The sequence below is a fragment of the Myotis daubentonii genome, chromosome 15, assembly GCF_963259705.1.
Source record: "Myotis daubentonii chromosome 15, mMyoDau2.1, whole genome shotgun sequence".
Taxonomy (NCBI): Eukaryota; Metazoa; Chordata; class Mammalia; order Chiroptera; family Vespertilionidae; genus Myotis; species Myotis daubentonii.
The window spans coordinates 41,863,437-41,886,100 of NC_081854.1; the positions used below are offsets into that span (position 1 = coordinate 41,863,437).

At 45.4% G+C, this 22,664-nt stretch overlaps 1 protein-coding gene across 1 annotated transcript in view; it reads right to left on the reverse strand.

Moving 5' to 3' along the window:
- Window positions 1–22,664, reverse strand: part of HYDIN (HYDIN axonemal central pair apparatus protein) — a 341,424-nt gene that overhangs the window by 25,508 nt on the left and 293,252 nt on the right. Inside the window, 13 exon segments of the mRNA XM_059665442.1 lie at window positions 1,568–1,733; window positions 3,249–3,387; window positions 3,874–4,086; window positions 5,505–5,694; window positions 6,462–6,559; window positions 9,258–9,418; window positions 13,883–14,101; window positions 15,724–15,866; window positions 17,527–17,805; window positions 18,018–18,120; window positions 20,689–20,878; window positions 20,991–21,142; window positions 22,076–22,311. Coding sequence (XP_059521425.1) covers window positions 1,568–1,733; window positions 3,249–3,387; window positions 3,874–4,086; window positions 5,505–5,694; window positions 6,462–6,559; window positions 9,258–9,418; window positions 13,883–14,101; window positions 15,724–15,866; window positions 17,527–17,805; window positions 18,018–18,120; window positions 20,689–20,878; window positions 20,991–21,142; window positions 22,076–22,311 — 2,289 coding nt within the window.

The window sequence follows — 22,664 nt, forward strand, 5'->3', positions numbered from 1 at the left end:
TCAGTTGCCGGCTCCTGCTAGGTGGCTCCTCTGCTCCGTCCCAGCTCTCCGGGGATCCTGGCGACACTGCTTTCCCTCCTTGCTCCCTCAGACCCAAGGCCTTCCTTCTTTTGCTAAGGGGCCTTCACCTTCCCTGGCAGGCCCCGAACTCTGCCCATGCCTTTGTCAAGCAGGAACGCCCCTGCATTGAACGCTTTAAATTAGATCTCGTGCATGTCGTGAGTCTTGACAGGGCCCTGACTACTGCAGCTGCTATTACTATTTTGCTTTTTCTTACTTTCCTTGACTATTGTAGAGAATTTATTTTTCCACAAAAACTGTGAATCACTCTATCCACTTCTCTTCTCCCTGCTCCCCAACCCTCCCGCCCCCCGGCCCCCGTAATCCTTTGGGATTAAGGTTACCAGATGAAGCAAATTTTTTTTTTTTTGTATATCTCAAATGTTGCATGGGACATACTTATGCTGACATACGGATTCTAAAATTTATTCACTGTTACCTGAAATTCAAATGTAACTATGTGTCTGTATTTTACCTGGCAACCCTAGCTGAGATTCTAATCAGAACTTGATTAAATTTGCATTTGCTTTTGGGAGAACTGACAAATATTCAGATCTTGGTTAGGGGCATTTTAATAGGATTTCTATAGTTTTCTTCATATAGGTCCTGTGCTGTTCTTGTTACGTTGATCCTTAGATGTTATATAGGTTTGTCAACACTAAATAGAATTTTTTGTTTGTTTCTAAGTGCTTAGTACGAAAAGAAAGAGACACTATTGATTTTGGTATACTTTTCCTGCATCCAGCCACTTACTAAAAATTGTCTTGTTCATTTAGTATTTGTGTTGCTTTTCTCTAGAGCAGCGGTTCTCAACCTGTGGGTCGCGACCCCTTCGGCGGTCGAACGACCCTTTCACAGGGGTTGCCTAAGACCATCCTGCATATTAGATATTTACATTACGATTCATAACAGTAGCAACATCACAGTTATGAAGTAGCAACGAAAATAATTTTATGGTTGGGGGTCACCACATGAGGAACTGTATTTAAAGGACCAGAAGGTTGAGAACCACTGCTCTAGAAGTTCTCTATGTCTGAAGTAATCAACACAGCAATATGAGATAGTGTTGTCTCATTTTCCCTCAATGTTTTAGCCAATTATTTAATTTTCTTGTTTTATTGTATTTGCTAAAGTCACTGAAAAATGTTCAACAAGCCCTAGCCAGTTTGGCTCAGTGGATAGAGCCCTGGGCTGAAGAAACTGCAAGGAAATGAAGACAGCCAGTCCAGGCTCTAAAGGAATCTTCCAAGGAGGACCTGCAACAAGGCTCCCAAATTTCCTTTGGTCGCGGGTGCCTGGGTTTAGAACGTCCTTGGTGGAGACTGGATTGAGAGGTACATATTTTGTGGCTTGGTGAACAGTGAGAAAGGTCCTCAGGCATGCGTCTAGAAGGCGCCAGGGGAAGTCCCCACCCCAGGCTGCTCCTGGAGCCATTGCTGGGTTGGTCCCACTTCCCTCCCCTACCGGTCATGCCAACTCTAAATGTAAACCTCCAGGGCAGCCTTACCAATGAGGAGACAGCTGAAGTTGATGTGTGACTTGTCCAGACTGACCAGGGGCTCAGAGGCTTTGCCTACCAGCAGGAAAGGGACTGTGATGTTGTGCTCGGGGACTGAGAAAGTCCAGAACGCTTCTGTGATTTTCAGATGCAAAGGCGTGAACTGGAAGATAATCTGAGAAGACAGTTTGGAACACAGTGGGAAGAGGCACTTCTGTTTACTTACCCACGTGCCCTTAGAGCAGCGGTTCTCAACCTGTGGGTCGCGACCCCTTCGGCGGTCGAACGACCCTTTCACAGGGGTCGCCTAAGACCATCCTGCATATCAGATATTTACATGACGATTCATAACAGTAGCAACATTACGGTTATGAAGCAGCAACGAAAATAATTTTATGGTTGGGTCACAACATGAGGAACTGTATTTAAAGGGCCAGAAGGTTGAGAACCACTGCCTTAGAGGCTTGTCGGCAGTGGGGTTCTGGTGGCTGATGTTACCAGGTCACCACTGCCTTTCTACCCTCTCTGAAGGGCATGTACGTCTGGCTGTTCTGTCTGATTGCCCTGCTTGCCCACAGGTCTTTCTAAGCGGGTCTACACCATCCGCAGCTTCTGCTGGCTAGGCTTTCAGTCCGTAGTCACACCAGGTCTTTGGATGACATGTACAAATGGAGAGATTCAGATAGGAATTTGGAACTTTGACTTTTCCCGAGAAGTTTGGGAGAGTTGGCAAGCCTGGCCCGCTGTCTGTGTGGTGGTGATCTGCTGGAGAAGCACTGTGGCCAGCCGGCTCTGCCCGGCACTCCCTTTCAGGGTGCCCTTGGCCTGCATCATTTGTTTGTATGACCTTCCTGGAGGCAGCCGAAGGCATAATTTCTGTTTCCCGGATTTGTTTCTGCCTCTAAGATTCCCTGCAGGACTTACAGGACAGGGGACCCGCAGATCTGTTTTGACCAGCGAGCTCATGTTTCTTTAAGCTGGACCCCCTCACCTGTGTCACTGTGGAGACAGCAGGCCTGAGACGTGGGACATGACGCCAGTGTTCTGTTTTGACTTTCGTCCTGACCAAGTGAAAACACAGCTGTGTCCTTTCACAGCTGTCAGTCCCTGGGACAAAAATAACATTGTCCCATAGTGTCCAGGCTTTGGTGGGTGTCCAGCTTCCCTGTTCTGCTTTAATCATCTCAATTTTTTTAAACCCCAAATACTAGAGATCTGCTTCTCCATGGCCAACCAAGCGAGCTCAGGTCTGTCTTGTCCATGAGGACTGCCTAACCCCGTGGTCGGCAAACTGCGGCTCGCGGGCCACATGCGGCTCTTTGGCCCCTTGAGTGTGGCTCTTCCTAGCCTTAGGAGTACCCTCATTAAGTTAATAACAATGTACCTACCTATATAGTTTAAGTTTAAAAAATTTGGCTCTCAAAAGAAATTTCAATCATTGCACTGTTGATATTTGGCTCTGTTGACTAATGAGTTTGCTGACCACAGGCCTAACCTATATGGTAGCTAATCAAAAAAACACGTGTGGATGGATGCACCCTTAGGCTGTCCACCCTACCTCTATCGCTGGTCTATGGCACACTTGCTGTGCAGAGAGATAGAATGATTGAAGCCTTGGGTTGAGCGGTCCTCATACACACACACACATACACACACACACACACACACACACACACACACACACACACACCTCGGCTTTCTTTTCAGGGTGGATGCAGCCCTTCTCTGTGAGGCAGGTGAAGGCTGAAGGGTTCTGGAGACTTTCCATTTCTTCAGAGACCCAGCGGAAGCAGTAGCTGCTAGCGGTCGGGTTCAGGATTGTAAACGTCCTGGCCGAGGGGGAAGAATCGACAGCAGAGAGTGAGAGGGAGGGTTGAGGATTAAGAGACACTTTCTCAGGACCTAACTGCCCTGGCTCGGTCCCCCTACGTGGGAACCAGAACTGTTGCAGAGACTTTTTTTACTGTAGAAATAAAAACCACACCTCATGTGGGGGCCCAACGTATGGCTGGAGCTCCGGACTTTGGAGAAATAATGGTGCTAAGGGCCCTTCTGTCCCAGTGATCCTCTGTGTTCAAGGTGGTGGTTAGGGATTCTATGCCTTCTAAATGCCCCCCTGCCACCCCCCCCCCCCGGTATCAAAACTAAGGAGACTGAATTCAGCTTCCTTACTGTAGCAGCTCTCTCAAGTCAAACCCCAGCGTATCAAACTGCTTCTAGGAACCCATCCAGCTCAAGTCTCTGAATTCTTCCTCTGAGTTCTTTAGAAGGATTGACTGATATGAACTCAACTGATGCAAACCGAGGCAACTCACCGGAGATTCTTCGCTCCTATGCCCACACTGGTGAACTCGATCACCCGGGTGTTTGGGTCCAGAGGCCCACCACCAGGTCCTCGGAGATCCGGGTGGTGCCGGTGACCAGTGATGTAGTCCGACTCTTTCAGTTCAAAGTGGCAGATGGGCAAGAAGCTCCGTCCTTTTGCTGATATGACTGGGCCTTGCTCTCCCGGTAGTAGGTTGGGAATCCTGAGAGGATATGGTTATTTTTTTTTTTAAAAAAAATATATTTTATTGATTTTTTACAGAGAGGAAGGGAGAGGGATAGAGAGTTAGAAACATTGATGAGAGAGAAGCATCGATCAGCTGCCTCCTGCACACCGCCTACTGGGGATGTGCCTGCAACCAAGGTACATGCCCTTGACCAGAATCGAACCCTGGACTCTTCAGTCCCCAGGCCGATGCTCTCTCCAGTGAGCCAAACTGGTGAGGGCGGATATGGTTATTTTTATTTATTTTTTAGTTTTAGCCAATTGTTGCTTTCTTAGTTGGTTGGAAACGAATATTACATTTACTAAAATATAAATATGAGCTCCATGAGCGTAGAGGCTGGTTATATCTTGGTCAACAACATAACCTCAGTGTCTTGACCAGTACATAGTAGGTATTCATTAATTAGTGGTTGAGCGGATGAATGTGTGAATAGGCTGAGTATGAGAAGCCTGCATTCTGGTCTCTTCTGTGTCCCTAAGTGTGTGACTGAGCTACTTCCCACACCAGGGTTGAGAACATCTCCCTGCTGTAAAATGAGCACAGAGGCGTACCCTCTGGCCCTCAGAGGCATTTGTGGGATATGGAAAGTGATGCCGAGATCCTAAAAACGTATCCTGAGCTCCTCAGAGAAAGTACACCGGACGTAAGCAGACTTTCAGCCCCAGATCCAAGTTGAGGTGGCCCAGGTGCAGGAGGGTCCCTGCAGTGTGATTGCAGGAGGCTCTTATGGCTCACATAGGTCCCTGCCACACTCAGCCATGGTTCATGGGATCCTTCTGTAGTAGTTCTCCATGGAGCTGCCCTGGGAGTGGGTACCACATCAGGGACTCTCATGGCCAGGAGCTATTGGATTGGTTTTCTCTAACTCAGTCTGGACCTCATCTCTTCCTTGCTTACCATGCACCAGATCTACAACCTCCACCGTCCCCACCACCTAATGCTTGTTGTGCTTATTGTGTGCCAGGCACTGTTCTAAGCTTCAGGGAGTTACCTCATTCAGTCTCAACTCGAACTCTGCAAGGTGTTATTGTTATTTGCATCTTATAGTCAAGGAAACCTGGTATCGGTAAAGGTACAAAAAAGCCTTCCTAGGTTCATGCTTGTCCCAGGACTGGAACCCACCTGGCTGCCAACTATTTTGTTGCCCAGTGGACTTTTGTCTGGGGCCAGGAAGAGAGAGGTGGGGCAGAAGAAGGGTCTAGAGAGGGTTGCTGAGCAACACAAAAGACTCCATTCTCCTTGTTCTCCAAAAGCTAGCGCCTTTGAATCTTTCCAAAATGAAATGTGGCAAGTTGGGGCTGTGGAGGGGCCCGGGTTGGGAAGAATGGTGGTCGTGGTGGCAGAGAAGAGGGACAGGAGGGGCAGAGCTTTGTCTGGGGAGCACATCTCCTTACTGGCAGATAATAGTGCTCTCGAAGTCTCCAACCTCCAATGGGGAGAATTTCACTTGGATCTTCTCAGCCTTCCCCACTGGCACAACGCCAGAGATGGGAACCACAGAGAAGGACAGTGGGGAAGGGTCAGTCGAGTGTTCCACAGCGCTGTCCACGGTGCTGCCCTGGCTCAGCTGATCTTTTTGAGAACCTGGGGACAGACAGAGAGCCAGTGACATTCTGCATTTGCAGTGGGAGGACAAGGAGAAGGCATCCCACTCGCAGGTCCTTAGGGACCCTCCGTGGGGTCTGGGAGCTCACCTCTTCTAGCAGATTTAGTTAACTTTAGGCTCTAGGGGTAAGGAATTGAATCCTAGCTCTCACAGGTGACTCGTGAAAAAAAATATTGTCATTAATTCCTTTGGTCCAAGGGAGTGGGCCAAGTAGATACCTGTGGGTCTTGTGCCTCAAAAAGAATGGGTAGTGAACATAGTTTTTGGAGAATCACTGTTTTAAAGCAGGAGTTCATGATCCGGGGCCCACAGAAAAGGGCCGTTTGGAAGGTCTGGGAATCTGCCACATTGAAGCAGGAATAATGGATATTATTCCTGCTAGGTCCCTTTTTTAAAGTGTTGCACGTGCATCAGCTGCAAGTCGGGCAAGGTATGTGATTTCCTGGTGAGATAGCTCATAGCTTTCACCACTGTCTCCAAGGGACTGTAATCTTCTAAAAGGTTAACATCGAAAAGATTCCTAGGGACCTGAGCTGGGATGCTGGCCTTGTGAGAGGTGGGGAGGGGGCAGGGTCCAGGCCCCAGGAGGGCAGAGGTCAGCTCTTGAGGTCTCAGGCCCAGTTGTCTCTACAGACACCAGGAGGCCTCGGCTCTGCTTCTCCATAGCTCCTTGGGCCGAGGGAGCAAGGCTCTTCTACTAACCGGGCACTCCGTCCACCCAGGTTTTACCTGCCATCGCATTTACCTTGGTTTTCTGGCATTGCAAAGCTGACAGTCTTCGCTGTCTCTTCCAAGATCCAGCTGAATTCCAGCTGCACACTCCCTGTGTTAACCAGCTCCAACCTACACACAGATGGGGGAACGCATTTGAGAAACGTGCTGCAAATGATTGTGTCTTGTCGGCACATCCGTCATCTAAAACTTACTTTTTCCTTTGGGTGAAGTCACTTTGTTTTTAAAGTATTTCTTCAAAAGGTAAGTTTTAAGCAATGTTATCTGAAATCATGCATTTGATGTACCGATTACACTTTCTTCCAAAACACAAAATATATGCATAGCCATTGAAAGTGAAAATATCCACGTTTAGCCCTTAAAGTCATCCACTGGCACCTTATGTGATGAACTCTCAGCCTGTGCCATGGTAATCCTCAAAATTCCCAGGAGAGAGGAAACAAAAATCTGTTTCACCTGAGAGTACCTTCCTGGGGTGCAAATTCCATAGCCCCTTCCCTTCGTGAATCACTTCCCGCCAGAAACAATGTCCCTGTCCTCAGAAGCCACCTGACCTCTTCCTGAGATGCTTTCACTGGCTGAGATATTTGTCTCAAATTCTTCTTGCCTCAAGTTTCCCTGCTCCAAGACAAGAAGTGGGAGAGAGAAGCTTTTTCTGGAATCACTATTAAACTTGATCATAGACAGTGACAGCAGGAGGATGAGGTCTTGATACAAGAACATGATTGTGGCCCTGGCTGCTTTGCTCATCAGCCCACAGACTGAAGGGTCTCAGGTTTGATTCTGGGTCAAGGGCATGTATCTCAGTTGTAGGCTCAATCCCCTCTCCCCATCCCCCGCCCCCAGCCCCTAGGTGCATGCGGGAGGCAACCAATTGAAGTATCTCTCTCACATCAATGTTTCTCTCTCTCTCTCTCTCTCTCTCCTCCCCTCCCCTCTTTCTAAAAATCAATGGAAAAAATATCCTTGAGTGAGGATTTAAAAAAAAGAAAGAAAACGATTGTGTAAGAGAAAGAAACACAGTGCTCTCCTGGTTTTAGGGGAGGAGGTCTAGGATGGGTTTAGGGATTAGATCTCCATGATCCCATCCAGGTAGTCCAGCAGGTATGTCTGAAGTCAAGTGCGTTGACTTCAGGGGCTTAATGCTCATGGTGTGAATGCGTGAGCAGTGGCCTTCAGCCTAAAGGAAATTTTTATAAAGTGGAGGAATCTTAGTGGCATGGAGTAGTCTTCACAAAAAGAATTCTGGGTTTAGGTAAAGGGCTAGAGAGTAACATGTTTTTGGGCTTTGCATGCAGTAGGTCTCTGCAGCCATCACTCCCTCTGCTATTGTGCAAACACAGATACGAACGATGCAGAAATGAATGGGCATGGCCTTGTGCCAACAAACCCAATTACCCAGTGGCTGGCTGGCTTGGGCCCACGGGCACAGCTTGCTGATCCCTGCTTCAGGTGCAATGGGCATCAGCAGAAGATCCCACTCCTTTTCTTGTGCCGTTTGCTGCTATGATAACTTGAGAGGACACTTCAAGGGCACCAAATGCAAAATGAGGTGACCAAGTAAATTACTAATGTTTACAAAGTAGAAATGTCAGCGGTTTTCATTTTTGCTTTTGTAATTCTTAAAGATTAGTCACAGCCCTTTTCTTTTTGTCTGTGTTGCACTCTCTAGTTAGAAGGCCCTTTTTTCTCACTTCTTCCCTGGGCTACCTCCTATCTGGTCTCCAAAGTTCAGCTGGGGCACCATTTTGGGGAGCCTTCCCTGATACTCCGTCTCTCCCATGTTGGTCTGCTTTAGGCACTCTCTTTTTTTAAAAATATATATTTTATCGATTTTTTTTTTTTACAGGGAGAAAGGGAGAGGGTTAGAGAGTTAGAAACATCGATCCGCTGCCTCCTGCACACCACCCACTGGGGATGTGCCCACAACCAAGGTACATGTCCTTAACCAGAATCGAACCCGGGACCCTTCAGGCCACAGGCCAACGCTCTATCCACTGAGCCAAACCGGTTAGGGCTGCCTTAGGCACTCTTACTGCCTACACAGGACACGGTGCTGCCACTACCATGACCCTTATTGTCACCTATTCCCCTACTCCCCACCCGAGACCATGAACTCTGAGAGCAGAACCCATGGCATCCTTATAGCCCTGCATCTGAGTGTGGGTGAAGGGTTACTATAACCCTTTCTCCTTCTTTGAACTAACTTTCTAGCTCAGTTTCCCTGGAAAATAAAGGAGAAATGCCAGCGGTGTTATTAGGCAATGTTGTTTATGGTAGAAATGACTCCCGCTTGGCAAATTACAACTGGTCTGGAGGAGAGATGATTATCTGGAGGGAGGCTATAGCTGTGGGGTTCTCTGAGTACAGTGACTCTTGTAACTGGGCATGTCCCCTGCAGGGATCCTGGAAGCGACACCTATGGAGTGGTCATGAGAAATGCTGCTTCTGTTGGTCATGGGGCTTCTTAGCTGAGGATGGGCCCTATCCCCCCACTAGTGTGGCTATTGCCTGAGCTGTCACCCGGGGCCGCACACAGTTCCTGGGTCGTGGTACGGATTGCTGTGAGGACTCTTCCCTCTGAAGCTGAGCAGCTGGTGCCAGTTTCCTGCCTATCTTGATTTCAAGTGTAAACTTCAATTGCTTTGTGGGTCTGAGTGTTTCATTGGCGCCACGAAGACACTCTGGTGCATGCAACAGGTGATGCCTGGTATGTGCTGTCGTAGACACTGAATGCAGGTTTGGTTAAAGTCTGAGTGGATGACGAGATGAAGGAACGTTGAGCGCTGGGAGGCTTCTGAGGACTCACTGAAACACTCGGGCCTGGTACACCAGCGTGTCCTTGAAGTGCACCTCGCTCGTCGGGCACTGGTAGGATGCGAAGTTCACGTTGGCGCTGACCTGCAGCATCAGCTCTCGGTAGTGCTCTTCCAGCACTGAGTGCACAGGCTCAGGGTCCGTCTCTATCACCTGTAACAAAGGCAGCCGCGTCCTCAGTGATGCACAGCCAGCTGTCACAGGGACACCATGGGGAATAACAGCACACTACTCTACACGGCAGATTAACACCAATCCGTAAAGTCACATTCCAGAATTAAAGATGAAGGAAAACCTAAAATGACTCCTAAGTGGTAAGGAAGTGAGAAATTACTGAGGGCATCAGAGATGCACAGACATGAGTTTAGGGTCAGACAGACTCCAAAGAAGGTAGAAGGAAGAAAATTATAAAGATAGGAATAGATATTAATAAAACAGAAAATACGTCTAAAACAGAAAGGCCCAACAAAGCCAAAAGTTATTTGAAAATATTTGAAAGACTTTTGGTGAGATTGATCAGGAAAAATACAAATAACCAACATCAGAAATGAAAAAGGGACATTATTATTGATCCTACATATTTAAACATATGGTAAAAAATATTATGAATAATTTTATGGAAATATATATGAAAAATTAGTTGAAGGGCAAATTCCTAAAAAATAATTTAATTAAAATAGACCCAAGAACAAATAAAAAAATCTAAAGAGTCCTAATACTATTAAAGACACCAAATGGTAGTAAAAAAATCTTAAAGACCTAAGTAAATAGAGCGACATACCTTGTTAATGGAAAGGATGGAATAATATTATTAAATTATCAATTCTTCCTAAACTGACTTGTAGGTGCAATCCAATTCCAATGAATTTTCCATTTTATAGTATAGTTGACCCTTGAACAAAATGGGGGTGAGGGGGACTGAACTCTGTGTATAACTTTGACTCCCCCCAAACTTAACTATGAATGGCCTGCTGTTGACTTTACTAGTAACATTAATAGTCAATTAAGAATATTTTGTCTGCTATATCTATTACATACTGTATTCTTACAATAAAGCAAGATAGTGAAAAGAAAATGTTATTAAGAAAGTCACAAGAAGGAGAAAATAGATTGACGGTATTTATTGAAAAAAGTCTGTTATATATATTGCTATAAGTGGACCCACACAATTCAAATCCATGTTGTTCAAAGGTCAATTGTACTTGGTAAATGGATTGCAAAATTATTTTGAAAAACAAAGGGCGAAGAATAACTAAACAGAACAAAACAGTATGGAGGAGGGACCTCCCTTCCAGATATCAAGGCTGATTATGAAGCTACAGGAATTAAAGAAGCGTAAAACTGGCACAGGGGTGGAAAAATTGGCAATAGACTATAGAGACAAGAAACATCTAGGCACATATGAAATTTAGATGACAAGGGAGTCAGGGCAGATCACAAAAGAAGTGCTGGGCCCAAAAGGGTTTTGGCAAGATTAGTTATCTAGATGGAAATATATAAAATTGGACGCTTGCCACATACCATAATATCCAGGTGGGCCACACACATACACACACACACACACACACACACACACACACACACACACACACACAAAGTGATTATTTTCTTCACTGTTATAGAAAGGTTTTAAAAACAAGACACAAAAATAAATAATTATAAAGGGAGAGATGAACATTTTTGTTCACAAAAAGATAAATCAAAGAAAGTGAAAAGATAAGCTAAAATTTGGTGAAGATGTTTGCAGACAAAAATATATAAAGTAGAGTTTATAAAAAATAAAATGACACATACAAAGGACAAGCATCATAGGTGAAAAATGGGCAAAATGCATTTACATTAAGAGGTAACTTATATGGCCAATAATCACATGAAGAAGTATTCACCTTTAGTGAATGGGGAAATGCAAAGGCCCCAAATGAATCTATTTCCTATTTTTTTTTGTTTTTTGTTTTTTTCAATCCTCACCTGAGGATATGTTCTACTGAATTTTCAAAGAGAAAGAAGGGAGAGAAAGAGAGAGAAACATCGATCAGTTGCCTCCTGAACATGCCCCAAATCGGGGAACGAACCCACAACCTTTTTAGTGTGTGGGATGATGCTCCAACCAACCCAGCCACCTGGCCAGGGCTATTTCCTATTCATTTCAAATATAAAAATAAAAAAATCCGACAATGCCAAATGTTGGCGAGATCGTAGATCAATGGGATCTCTTTGCTAGTAGAAGTGTAAGTTGGTACAGCACTTTGGAAAAACATTTGGGAGTTACCCTGGAAAGTTGAACATTCCTATATCCTGTGGTTCAGCAATTCCACTTCTGGAAATATAAACTCTTTCAAATGAATACAATGTGACATGAATAATAATGCGCATAGAAACACAGTCCAAACCATCAACAAAACAATGAGAAAACCCACTGTGTGGGAAAACATATTTGCCAATGTCATATCTGATAAGGGCCTAATCTCCAAAATTTATAGGGAACTCATACAACTTAACAAAAGGAAGATAAACAATCCAATCAAAAACTGGGCAAAGGACCTAAATAGACACCTTTCAAAAGAGGACATTCAGAAAGCCAAGAGACATATGAAAACATGCTCAAAGTCACTAATCATCCGAGAGATGCAAATCAAAACAGCAATGAGGTACCATCTCACACCTGTCAGACTGGCTATCATCAACAAATCAACAAACGACAAGTGCTGGAGAGGATGTGGAGAAAAAGGAACACTCGTGCACTGCTGGTGGGAATGCAGACTGGTGCAGCCACTATGGAAGACAGTATGGAGTTTCCTTAAAAAACTGAAAATGGAACTCCCATTTGACCCTGTGATCCCACTTCTAGGAATATATCCCAAGAAACCGGAAACACCAATCAGAAAGGATATATGCACCCCTATGTTCATAGCAGCACAATTCACCATAGCTAAGATCTGGAAACAGCCTAAGTGCCCATCAGTAGATGAATGGATTAGAAAACTGTGGTACATCTACACGATGGAATACTATGCTGCTCTAAAAAGGAAGGAACTCTTACCATTTGCAACGTCATGGATGGAACTGGAGAGCATTATGCTAAGTGAAATAAGCCAGTCAATAAAGGAAAAATACCACATGATCTCACTCATTCATGGACAATAGAGACCATTATAAACTTTTGAACAATAATAGATACAGAGGCAGAGCTGCCTCAAACAGATTGTCAAACTGCAGCGGGAAGGCCGGGGAGGGTTGGGGGGCAGGAGGTAGGGGGGTAAGAGATCAACTAAAGGACTTGTATGCATGCATATAAGCATAACCAATGGACATAAGACACTGGGGGATAGGGGAGGCTAGGGGACTGTCTAGGGCGGGGGGATAAAATGGACACATATGTAATACCCTTTTGTAATACTTTAAGCAATAAAAAAAAAAAGAAACACAGTCCATTCTAGAGAAGCCCCAAATAGCTTTCAAAAGAAGAATGGATGGTAAATAATAATGGAATTTTATATAGCAGTGAAATGGGTGTACTGGAGCCACATGCCACAATATGGATAAGCACATGCAACAACCTTTAAACAAATAAAGTAAAAAAAACTACAATTAAATGTTTAGTTGCATAGATTAAAAAAGAAACAAAAGACAAAAATCAAGAGAATGAGCAAAAAAGATTCAGGAGATGACCTCCTCTAGGAAGGAGGCTGAGGGAAGGCACGGCTGAGAACCACACAGGTAATCCACGTTCTACTTCCTGTGCTGTGTGTGGGTTCATCTTTGTTTATGTTATTACAAGGGAACCAACCGAGGAATAATTAAAAGAGGGACATGCATGGACCAGAGATGAGATTCTGTCTACCATTAATCTAATTCTGGACACCTGAGGGAAAAAGGAAACAACAAAAAGACCAGCCATGACATTTTTGAAGAAGAAAAAGGTGAGAGGACTTGCTCAGTGAGATATCAAAGCTTAATCTAAAGCTCTACCAACTCAGAGGTGTGGTTCATGTGATATGTGTAGTATGGATGGCAGGTGGCATGCTTGGAAGTTCAGTTTGTCACTTTTGAGATCAAAGTCAAGTGGAATGGCAATGGAATACCCCGTGGCTATTAAAAAAGAAGGATCGCTCACTCTTTGGGACAGCATGGATGGACCTGGAGATTATCATGCTAAGTGAAATAAGCCAGTCAGAGAAAGACAAATATCATATGATCTCACTTATCTGTGGAATCTAATGAACAAAATAAATTGACCAACAAAATAAGTCCCAAGGCCTGGAGGCCTGGGACAGACTGACATATCTGAGAGGGGGGAGGGGATGAGAAGGGATAAACCAAAGAAATAGTATACTTATATGCATAGCCCATGGACACAGACAATAGTGTGGTGAAGCGTTGGGGGGTTGGGGGGGGCAGGGTCTTTCTTAATTACGAAGGGGGCAAGGGGAAGAGGAAATGGGGACATCTGTAATACTGTTCACAATAAAAATATATATGTTAAAAAAAAGTCAAGTTGAATGGGAACAATTTCTTTTTCCATGAAAGAAGGAAATGGTGAGACACGGCAATGGTGAGGGCAGTAGGCATCCAGGCCTGGTAGGCCTGGCCAGATTTGGGATTAAAGTCTCTACTCACTTTTCGTTTGGGAGTGAAAGTCCCGGGCATGTTTCTGGGCATGTCCACCCACTTGACCGTGCGCATGCGGTCGTCCCAGTCGGGGACCTGGTCTGCAGGCTGCTGAAACAGGATCTTGGAGACCTTGCACTTGATGTCCATCTTCTTCATGTTGATGGGTATGTCTGACTTCAGGGTCATCACGATGTCCTTGGCACACCCAGGGTGGAGGTGGCCAGTCTGGGGAAGAGCCTGGCGTTAGTCACTTGGGAATTCAATCTTATATAATCATTTTCTCATGACTATACAATGGGGTTTTCCAGCAGTTATGTGACATATGATATAGCATTAGGCTGAATGCAGAAGCAAATATGAGGATTAGCTTGTCTCTTCTATCAGGTCAGATATTAAAGAGATTTATAAAAATGCAAAATAATGCCTCTATTCTCACGCAATTTCAATTTTTTTTTATTTTGAAAGATATAGCTGTTTTTATAAAAATATATTTATATGACCATGCAATGGGCTTATTATTATATTTTAAAATTAATAAATGAATGCAGTTTTTAAAAACACTCTCAGTTCTAATTTCTAATATGGTAAATATTGATAGATATAGCCTACATAAACAAAAGCTCTTTGGGGGGTTATCCTCAATAATGTTTAGGAGTGTAAAGGAATCCTGAGACCAAAAAGGCTCAGATTTGCTGACATATATAGCAAATACATGAGAAATCCAATTTGGGCTGTAGAAAAAATCATTTATGATTTCACATACATAAACACGCACATACAATACTCACACATATACCAAAACTCATATGTAAACAAAACTCACATATATAAAACAACATATATATGAAATATATATATATGCATATATATATATATGCTAGTCCTTTCATGTTTCTGAAATTGCCTCTTCTGGAAGATGAAAGGAGAAGAAAACTTTGGACTTACCATACTTCCCAGGGCCACAAATATGTGTGTGCCTATGCAGGAGCGTGAGTGTGAGTGTGTGTGTGGAAGGGTGTGGAGGGGTGAATGTGTGTGTGGACTATAAGAAGCTTAGCCCTGTCTACTTTCACTAATGATTCACATCCCTCCAGGAAGCAAACCTTCCTCCTGCTAGCAGTCCAAGCTTTAAAGGTGGGGCCCCAACCCCCTCGCTCCATGCCCTGAGAATTCTGTGCTTGAAGACTTGGTGGCTGGAACAGAGCGGGAGGCAGTGGGTATGTCTGCGTGTATCAGTGTCCTGGTACACACAGACATACGCACTGCCTCCTGCGCTGTTCCTCAGAAGTCAGTTATCCATGAAAAGCGCCTGCGGGCCAGAGGCTAGGATCTGCTACCATGTTGTCTGAGGCCTCGGTCAATGGTGAGATTTGGTCGGCAATTCACAAAATGTGCGCTGTGAGATGCTAAAAGGAGGGGTTAGAAAATTGCAGGTAAAACACACTTAGCTAGGTGTTAGAATGCTGAAGGGCACTGGGGGGTCTTTAAGAGAAAGATGTAACTTGAAACATTTTCTAAATCTCAGTTGTGCACAGAAACCATCACCCCATTTTATCTTTTAGCGAACCACTAATGCTTAAAGAACACACACCTAGGGGGACACAGGGGTACACTCTGGGATAGGAAGACTGGGACCTTTTCCATCCACACAGGCTTCCATGGAATTTCTCAACATCAGCCTAGCAACAGTCTTGGCAGACCTCATTCTCTGCTCTTAGATCATAAGGGGTGTGTGTGTGTGTGTGTGTGTGTGTGTGTGTGTGTGTATCCACAGGAATGGACTAACAATCAAATAGGTTTGGCTTAGGCCTAAAGGAGTCCAGAAACAGTAAGTAGCTTTCACTTACCTGTGGGGCAAAGGTAATTGTAGCTAACGAGGGCCATTCAAACCGAATCACATTCACTTGGCTGTGGTTAGTGACTGTGAAGCTCACGCTATAGCTGCTTCCAATGTGGCAGTCCCCAAACTGAATGTGGTCCACCAGAGCAGCTAGGGAACAGAGCAGAAGGCACGTGGGTCCCCCGGCCTCCTCCCAGGGCCCCGACCCAGCCGAGGCAGCACCAGAAAGACAATGTGTCGCATCCTCATGTAACCCTTCCCTCCTTGGATTGTTCTATTGGAAAAACTGGAGTCCTGAGCAGTAAGCTTTCCTTCCTTGGGGAATCTACTTATCCATCCATCCATCCATCCATCAATCCATCCATCCATCTTTCCATCCACCCACCTTGGCCCTTAACCTCCAAGAGATAACACAATCCATTTATTTGCTGAAACATTACTACTAAGGGTTAGAGTTGCCAGATAATATACAGGAGTCCCATTACATCTGAATTACAAATAGACTATGAATAATTTTTAGTATAACCATGCCCCGTGCAATATTTTGGGATATACTTAAACCAAAAAATAATTCATAATTTATCTCAAAATCACATTTTTTAGAAAAATGTATTTGTATTGACTTCAGAGAAAAAAGGAGAGGGAGAGGGAGAGACAGAAACATCAATGATGAGAGAATCATTGATTGGCTGCCTCCTACACGCCCCCCAAACTGTGACCTCCTGGTTCATAGGTTTACGCTCAACCACTGAGCCACTCCGGCCAGGCCTGAAATTCACATGTAACGGGGACTTCTATAGTCTGATTTTCTAAATCTGGCAAGCCTCTCAGAAGTATAAAATTTGATTTCTGAACTAGGGCTCACTGCTGGCTCCTGCTTGACTTCTGAGAAGAGAGAAGCCGCCCTGTAGCCACAAACAGGGGTGAGGAGTGCTGATTTTTACCCATGTCATATAGACAGTGCAATGCTCTATTCCAGGGCTATAATGAAGCTCCTAGAAAAACCATGGGACGGTGTTGGTATAATTCACTTCATAGCAATTAGGCACACAGTTAGGGTGCTTAGCAAATGCTCTCCGAGGGTCACGAGGAAGTAAATTCTCTCCTACCCCAAAGAGTGCAGTCAACCAGATGAAGCTGCAGCACTTGACAGACTGCAGAGCAGAATGTCTTCAGCTTTTGTACACTCTCACATCACCTAGAGGCCCTGCTAGAATGCAGGTTCTGATCAGCATGTGAGTGCTGGGGGCGGGCCTGGAATTCCCATGTCTAAGAAACTCTCAGGTAATGCTGATGCTGTAGGTTCTCAGACGACAGAGAATGGTGCTCTAGAGGAGGCACAAGCCTACACCTGTTAAACAAGCCCACCATCTCTCTTAGAATGTCCACGATACGTGGTGCAGGTGAAACAGACAATGTCAACGTGAGCCAGTTAAGAGATATAAACATAGGAAACTGCAGAGAGACGTGTATTCCGTTCTTCGCTAATCTGGGATTTTGGTTATTAGCTAAATTTGAATTGGAATTCAAACTATAAACCCCAGAAGGGCAGAGACGCTGGATGCTCATCAGAGCTCCAGGGCTCAGTACAGTGCCTGGCACATGCACAGGGATGCTCCATGAATGTCCCTCGAGGGTACACATGAGTGCAAGCAGTGACGGAGCCAGGCACGAAAGGGCATACAGGGATGCAGAGGAGAGTCGGTCCTAAATTCCCAGGAAGCTAGTTGATCTGTTTTTTAAATTTCACTCTCATTTAACATGACCCAAGAGCCAACAGTGGTCAACACCTCACTGTTGCTTCTCCCACCTGCCACCAAGTTTTCCATAGATACGTCCTCGGTGACCTCGGACATGTCGAAGGCCTCCCCGCTGGTGGGAGCCACCAGCCCGTGGACGTTGTCCAAAGTGATGTCTTCCTCGTAGCCTTCTCCCACCAGGCGGATGATCGTGTCCTCGTACTGATTGTTGAGCACTGACAAGTGGATGGTGCCCGTCATCCTCCCGACATTTCGGGCGCGGAAAACAACATCAAATTCGGCTGTCTCTCCGGGAAGAACCACCAGGGAGGCCGTGTGAGCTTTCTTTGCTGCAAAGAGAAGAGAGAAGCATGCTGTAGGGTCAGCTTAAAGGAAGATGCGTCCATAAAGACCCCGACTCAAGGGCAAGTGTGGGAATGAGCGCTGTTGAGCGTGGCCATTGGTGACAAGACACCCTGCTCTCTCTGGGTCCTGACTAGTCCCCCAGTGAAACAGTGACTGGGCTCCATTGCTCTCTAGAAGCGACTCTTCCTCAGCTTACCTTTGGCATGGGGTTCGTTTTCCTCTATGATGTAGATGTAGGAGGTCGTGGGCCTCCCTTTCAGGGAGAAGACTTCTAGTTGGTCCTGCAGGTCGACATGCAGCTGGAGAAGGAAAGCAGGAGTGAGTGTGACACTTACAGGCTGCTCATGGGTTTTGAGGCTACGGTGAGACCCCGTGCTGTTTGGAAAGTATCCCCAAAAAAGCCATTGTGCCTAGTGCCAGAGTTTTTGTTTCTTATGAAGAGGGAGAGATCATAAATATTAGACCTAGAGAGGAAAAAAGAACATTTAGTGCAGCTCTTGTTATCCAGGTAAGGAACTGGAGGCCCAGAGAGCACAGGTACCTTCCCAGATCAGCCAGCTCAGTAGTGTCAACGTGGGTTTGCCACGGCCTCTGCTTTTGACAGAGGTGGTTGTAAAATAGACTCTGGACCAGTGGTTCTCAACCTTCTGGCCCTTTAAATACAGTTCCTCATGTGGTGACCCCCAACCATAAAATTATTTTCGTTGCTACTTCATAACTGTAATGTTGCTACTGTTATGAACCGTAATGTAAATATCTGATATGCAGGATGGTCTTAGGCGACCCCTGTGAAAGGGTTGTTCGACCGCCATAGGGGTCGCGACCCACAGGTTGAGAACCGCGGCTCTAGACTAATAAATGAAAGTGGGTATTTGTCATTCCATGAGGGATTGCATGCATATGAGTTTCTAAAAACCAGTGTCTCCTAGGTACCAGTGCCTGAGTTGCTTGATAGTATCATGTTGAGTATCCTACCAAGATGAGAGGAAAACCAAGGTGGGCATTTTCTCCAAAATTAATTGGAGAAAAATGATGTTTTCCAGCCCACTGATTTAAAAAATAAAATCAGCCTGGCTGGCGTAGCTCAGTGGTTGAGTGTCAACCTATGAGCCAGGAGGTCATGGTTTGATTCCTGGTCAGGGCACATGCCCAGGTTGTGGACTCAATCCCCAGCTGGGGGCATGTAGGAGGCAGCTGATCAATGATTCTCTCTCATCATTGATGTTTCTATGTCTCTCTCCCTCTCTCCTTGCCTCTCTGAAGTCAATAAAAAACATATAAAAAACCCTGATTATGTTGATTTTAAAAATAATCTAAACGAAATTCTAGAGTTAAAAAATAATAACAAGAATTTATTTGGAGGTTTAATAGCAGATTAGTTATAACTAAAGGCAGAGTTAATAAACTGAAGACAGGTCAAAAGAAATTATGCACAATGAAGCTCAGAGAAAAATGGATGGACAATACAGCGAGATTGTGAGACATAGAGGATATACTAGTAATGAGATGGTCTTCTATATGTTTAATTGGCTTCCCAGAAGGAGAAATGGGACAGAATAGAATAAAAGCAACATTTGAACACACATCTAGGAATTTTCCAAAAGTTGCAGAATCGAGAAGCCCAGTGATTTTCAAGAAGGCTATCCATACATAGACACATAATAGTGAAATAGCGGGAAGCAAATACAGAGTGACAATGTAAAACACAGTCAGAGGGAAAAGGTTGCCTTAAAAGAACATTTTAGACCGACTGCTGGCATCTCATCAGTCACAATGGAAACCAGGATACACTGGAATGGTATCTCCCATTTGCTGAAAGAAAACAACTGCTAGCGCAGAGTGTTCTATAGCCAGTAAAAGTTACATTAAAGATGAAGAAGAAATGAAGATTTTAAAATAAAAATAGATAATTCATTACCAGCATACATGCATTAAGGAAATAGTAAAAAGTATTCTTTGGTCAGTAGGAAAAGGATTTCAGATGTAAAGTTGGAGATGCCATAATGACAAGCAAAAAAAAAAAAAATCATCATCATCATCATGTGGGTAGACCTAAAAGAGTCTTAACTGTATAAACAACAATAACAATAATAGTAATAATGCCTTGTAGGGTTTACAATATATACAGAATCCGAAGCCCTCGACAAGCTGTCCCCTTACTCTGCCTTCTGTATTTATCTCCCTCTGCTCTCCTATCTGTACACTATGCTCTCATGAAGCCGGTGTTTACTAGCTCCTGTTTGTACCTTCTGCTTTTTTCCTTGTGTGACTTTGTCTTTGCCATTTTCTTTTGCTACCTGGATGCACTCACTCACTGCCATGCCCACCAACTAAAACCCAGTTACCTGCAGTGCCACTCAGATGTCATTTTAGAGGGAAATTTTCCTTGATCCCCTAGATGGGATCAAGGTCATTTTTCAAAAGTCCTACAGTCTTTTTTTAACCCTTACACAATTTAGCACTTTTTTTGTAAAATAAAATTTTACAAAATATAATGGCTGAACCAGAAGTCCCTTCAGATGCTACATCTCTCACCCCCAATGAGGTTCCTTTTGTTTTCCTTTATTATAAATGCAATGTTCATTACAGAAAAAAACAAAGACGACACTAAGCATACCCATAATCCCATGCATGTCGTTGTACACGGCCTCACACAGTGATTGTTAGTGGACTATGTAATCTGCTCTCTGACACTCCTTGAGGGTAGAGACCATGTCAGATTTCCCTCTGCATTAACACAGGGTAACGGATGAGGGACATCAAAGAAGCCCTCATACAAGAGGGAGGGCAGGGACCTCAATGTCAGAAGTCTTACATCTGAAGGCTTCTTCTCCCTTCCCACCCCGCACTTCACCTCCCAGCAGTACCTGGGCAGGGATATTGCCATTGTTCTTGAGGATGAGAGGGAGTTTCTCTGAATGGCCAAGAAGAAGCCTCTTAAAGAGGAGCAGGAGGTTTCCATACTGGTTGTGGAGAATTGGCCGCACAATGGTCACCCGAGGGAGGGTCCCCTCTCCCACGATATCAAACGCGAGGCTTCGGTTCTTGGTCTGGATGCTGCAGGGGAACAGGGAGATGGAGGCCTGTCAGCCCGGCATGGCAGGAATGACATCCCATAGGGTGTGGCCTGCAGCCCTGCTTGCAGGAGAGGTTGCTGGGGTGCTGGTACCTGGACACGCCATCCAAGGTCGCCTCAAAGATACACTGGTACGACTGCATGGTCTGGGGGGTGAAGGTCACCGTGGCAAAGGCATGTGAACGACTGGCAATACACATCTTGTTGGGTTCCACTTCAAAGATGTCAATGATGCGGGCAGTGGCCTGGTGAGGGGGGAGGGGCAGGAACCCACACATGTGTGAGCTATGTGGCACTGACACAGGGTTTGCTGCTTATCTCTGTTACCCCAGCTGTGAAATCTCCACCCTCGAAGCCCTGGGGTAAACATGTTCCATTGCCTACACAGTCATGCCCCTGAAAGGGGCAGCCTAGACACTCTGGGACCCATCTTCCAGCAATAACCAAGTTTCCTTTATTTTTTTCAATGGACAGCTTGCACTTTAGGACGGGGAGAACATATCATGCCTGCAAACCCCCCGTAAGAAACTTATCTTTGTTTAGAAATCAGGCTTCCTCACCTTTTTATGTTTTTTTTTAAGCACAAAATAAGGAAGAAAGCTGCTCCTTCGTGTCCCAAATAAAGTCAGAGAATAATGTCACTGGATGTCACTGGGGCGTGAGGGAAGTCCTAAGAGGAATTAGTCTCCCAAGCCCTGTCCCTCTGTGGTGGGTGCCAGCCTCCTGGGAAAGCATACTCTATTCTGGCTCTAGGCTGGGCCAACCCTCTGGGTGGTCTCCCCACCACCACCAGCCATGTGAACCATGCCAGCTCTGGGGCACAAGGACACCCGGGCCAAGATTCTACTTTGGGGCAGAGAACTGAGCAGCTGAGATAAGACTATAGCATCTGAGGCACTTCTGCTTGGAAATGAAGGGTGAGTGAAACCTATTGACTCAGCCCTCTCGCTTGTCATCCTGAATTTTCTATTCCACCGTGAAGAATATATAGAAAATTCCTCACAGCCCAGCCCCCTGCTCTCTGTGGTCGGTCCAGTTTCCTCCTACAACTTCCAGCAGGGCCTGAGTGCCAGATAATCCCCACTGATGTAGACAGGCTCCAGGGCAGGGGTTTCCAAGAGGTCTCTCCCCGGCTTTCAGCCAACACCGGTGGGCTGGGGCCGAGGGGGGCTGCTTACCTTGTTGGAGACAGGCTTAACCACAATGGTCACATCACAGGCGATCTTCCCCACATTGCTCATCTTGAACCGAGCCTTGGCCTGATGGCCCACCATGACATGGCAGAACATGAACTTGTTCTCATCCTCCACAAACAGCCCCTTGCTCTCTGTGGTCTGCAGGATGCTGTACAGGTTGGTACTGTTGCAGATCTGGTGCTCCTCAAAGACGGAGGCGTTGTTGTCTGTCACGAAGGCTGGGGAATGGAGGGAAGACTTAGACGCAGCCCGGTAGCCCAGTTCCTGCTTTCTCTAATTCCTCACTTGGAGGTTTGGGTTCCGACAAAGGACAATCATAGAAGAGAGATAGGGTGTGAGTGATGGGACATAGTCTAATTTCTTTCATACGGATCTTGTGGGTCGCCAGACCCCAACCACCGTTCCTCCCGATGGCAAGGAGGGGTGAGATCAGGATCTGGGGTGGGCTTAAGAGAGGAGGAGGCAGTTGGCTCCCTTTGGTGCGAGGCTGCAGGGCGCCTCTAGCCAAAGCCAAAGCTCTCCCCGTGCTCCATCTGAGATCCGCTGGGTTAAAGCTGCAGATGCTCCGTCA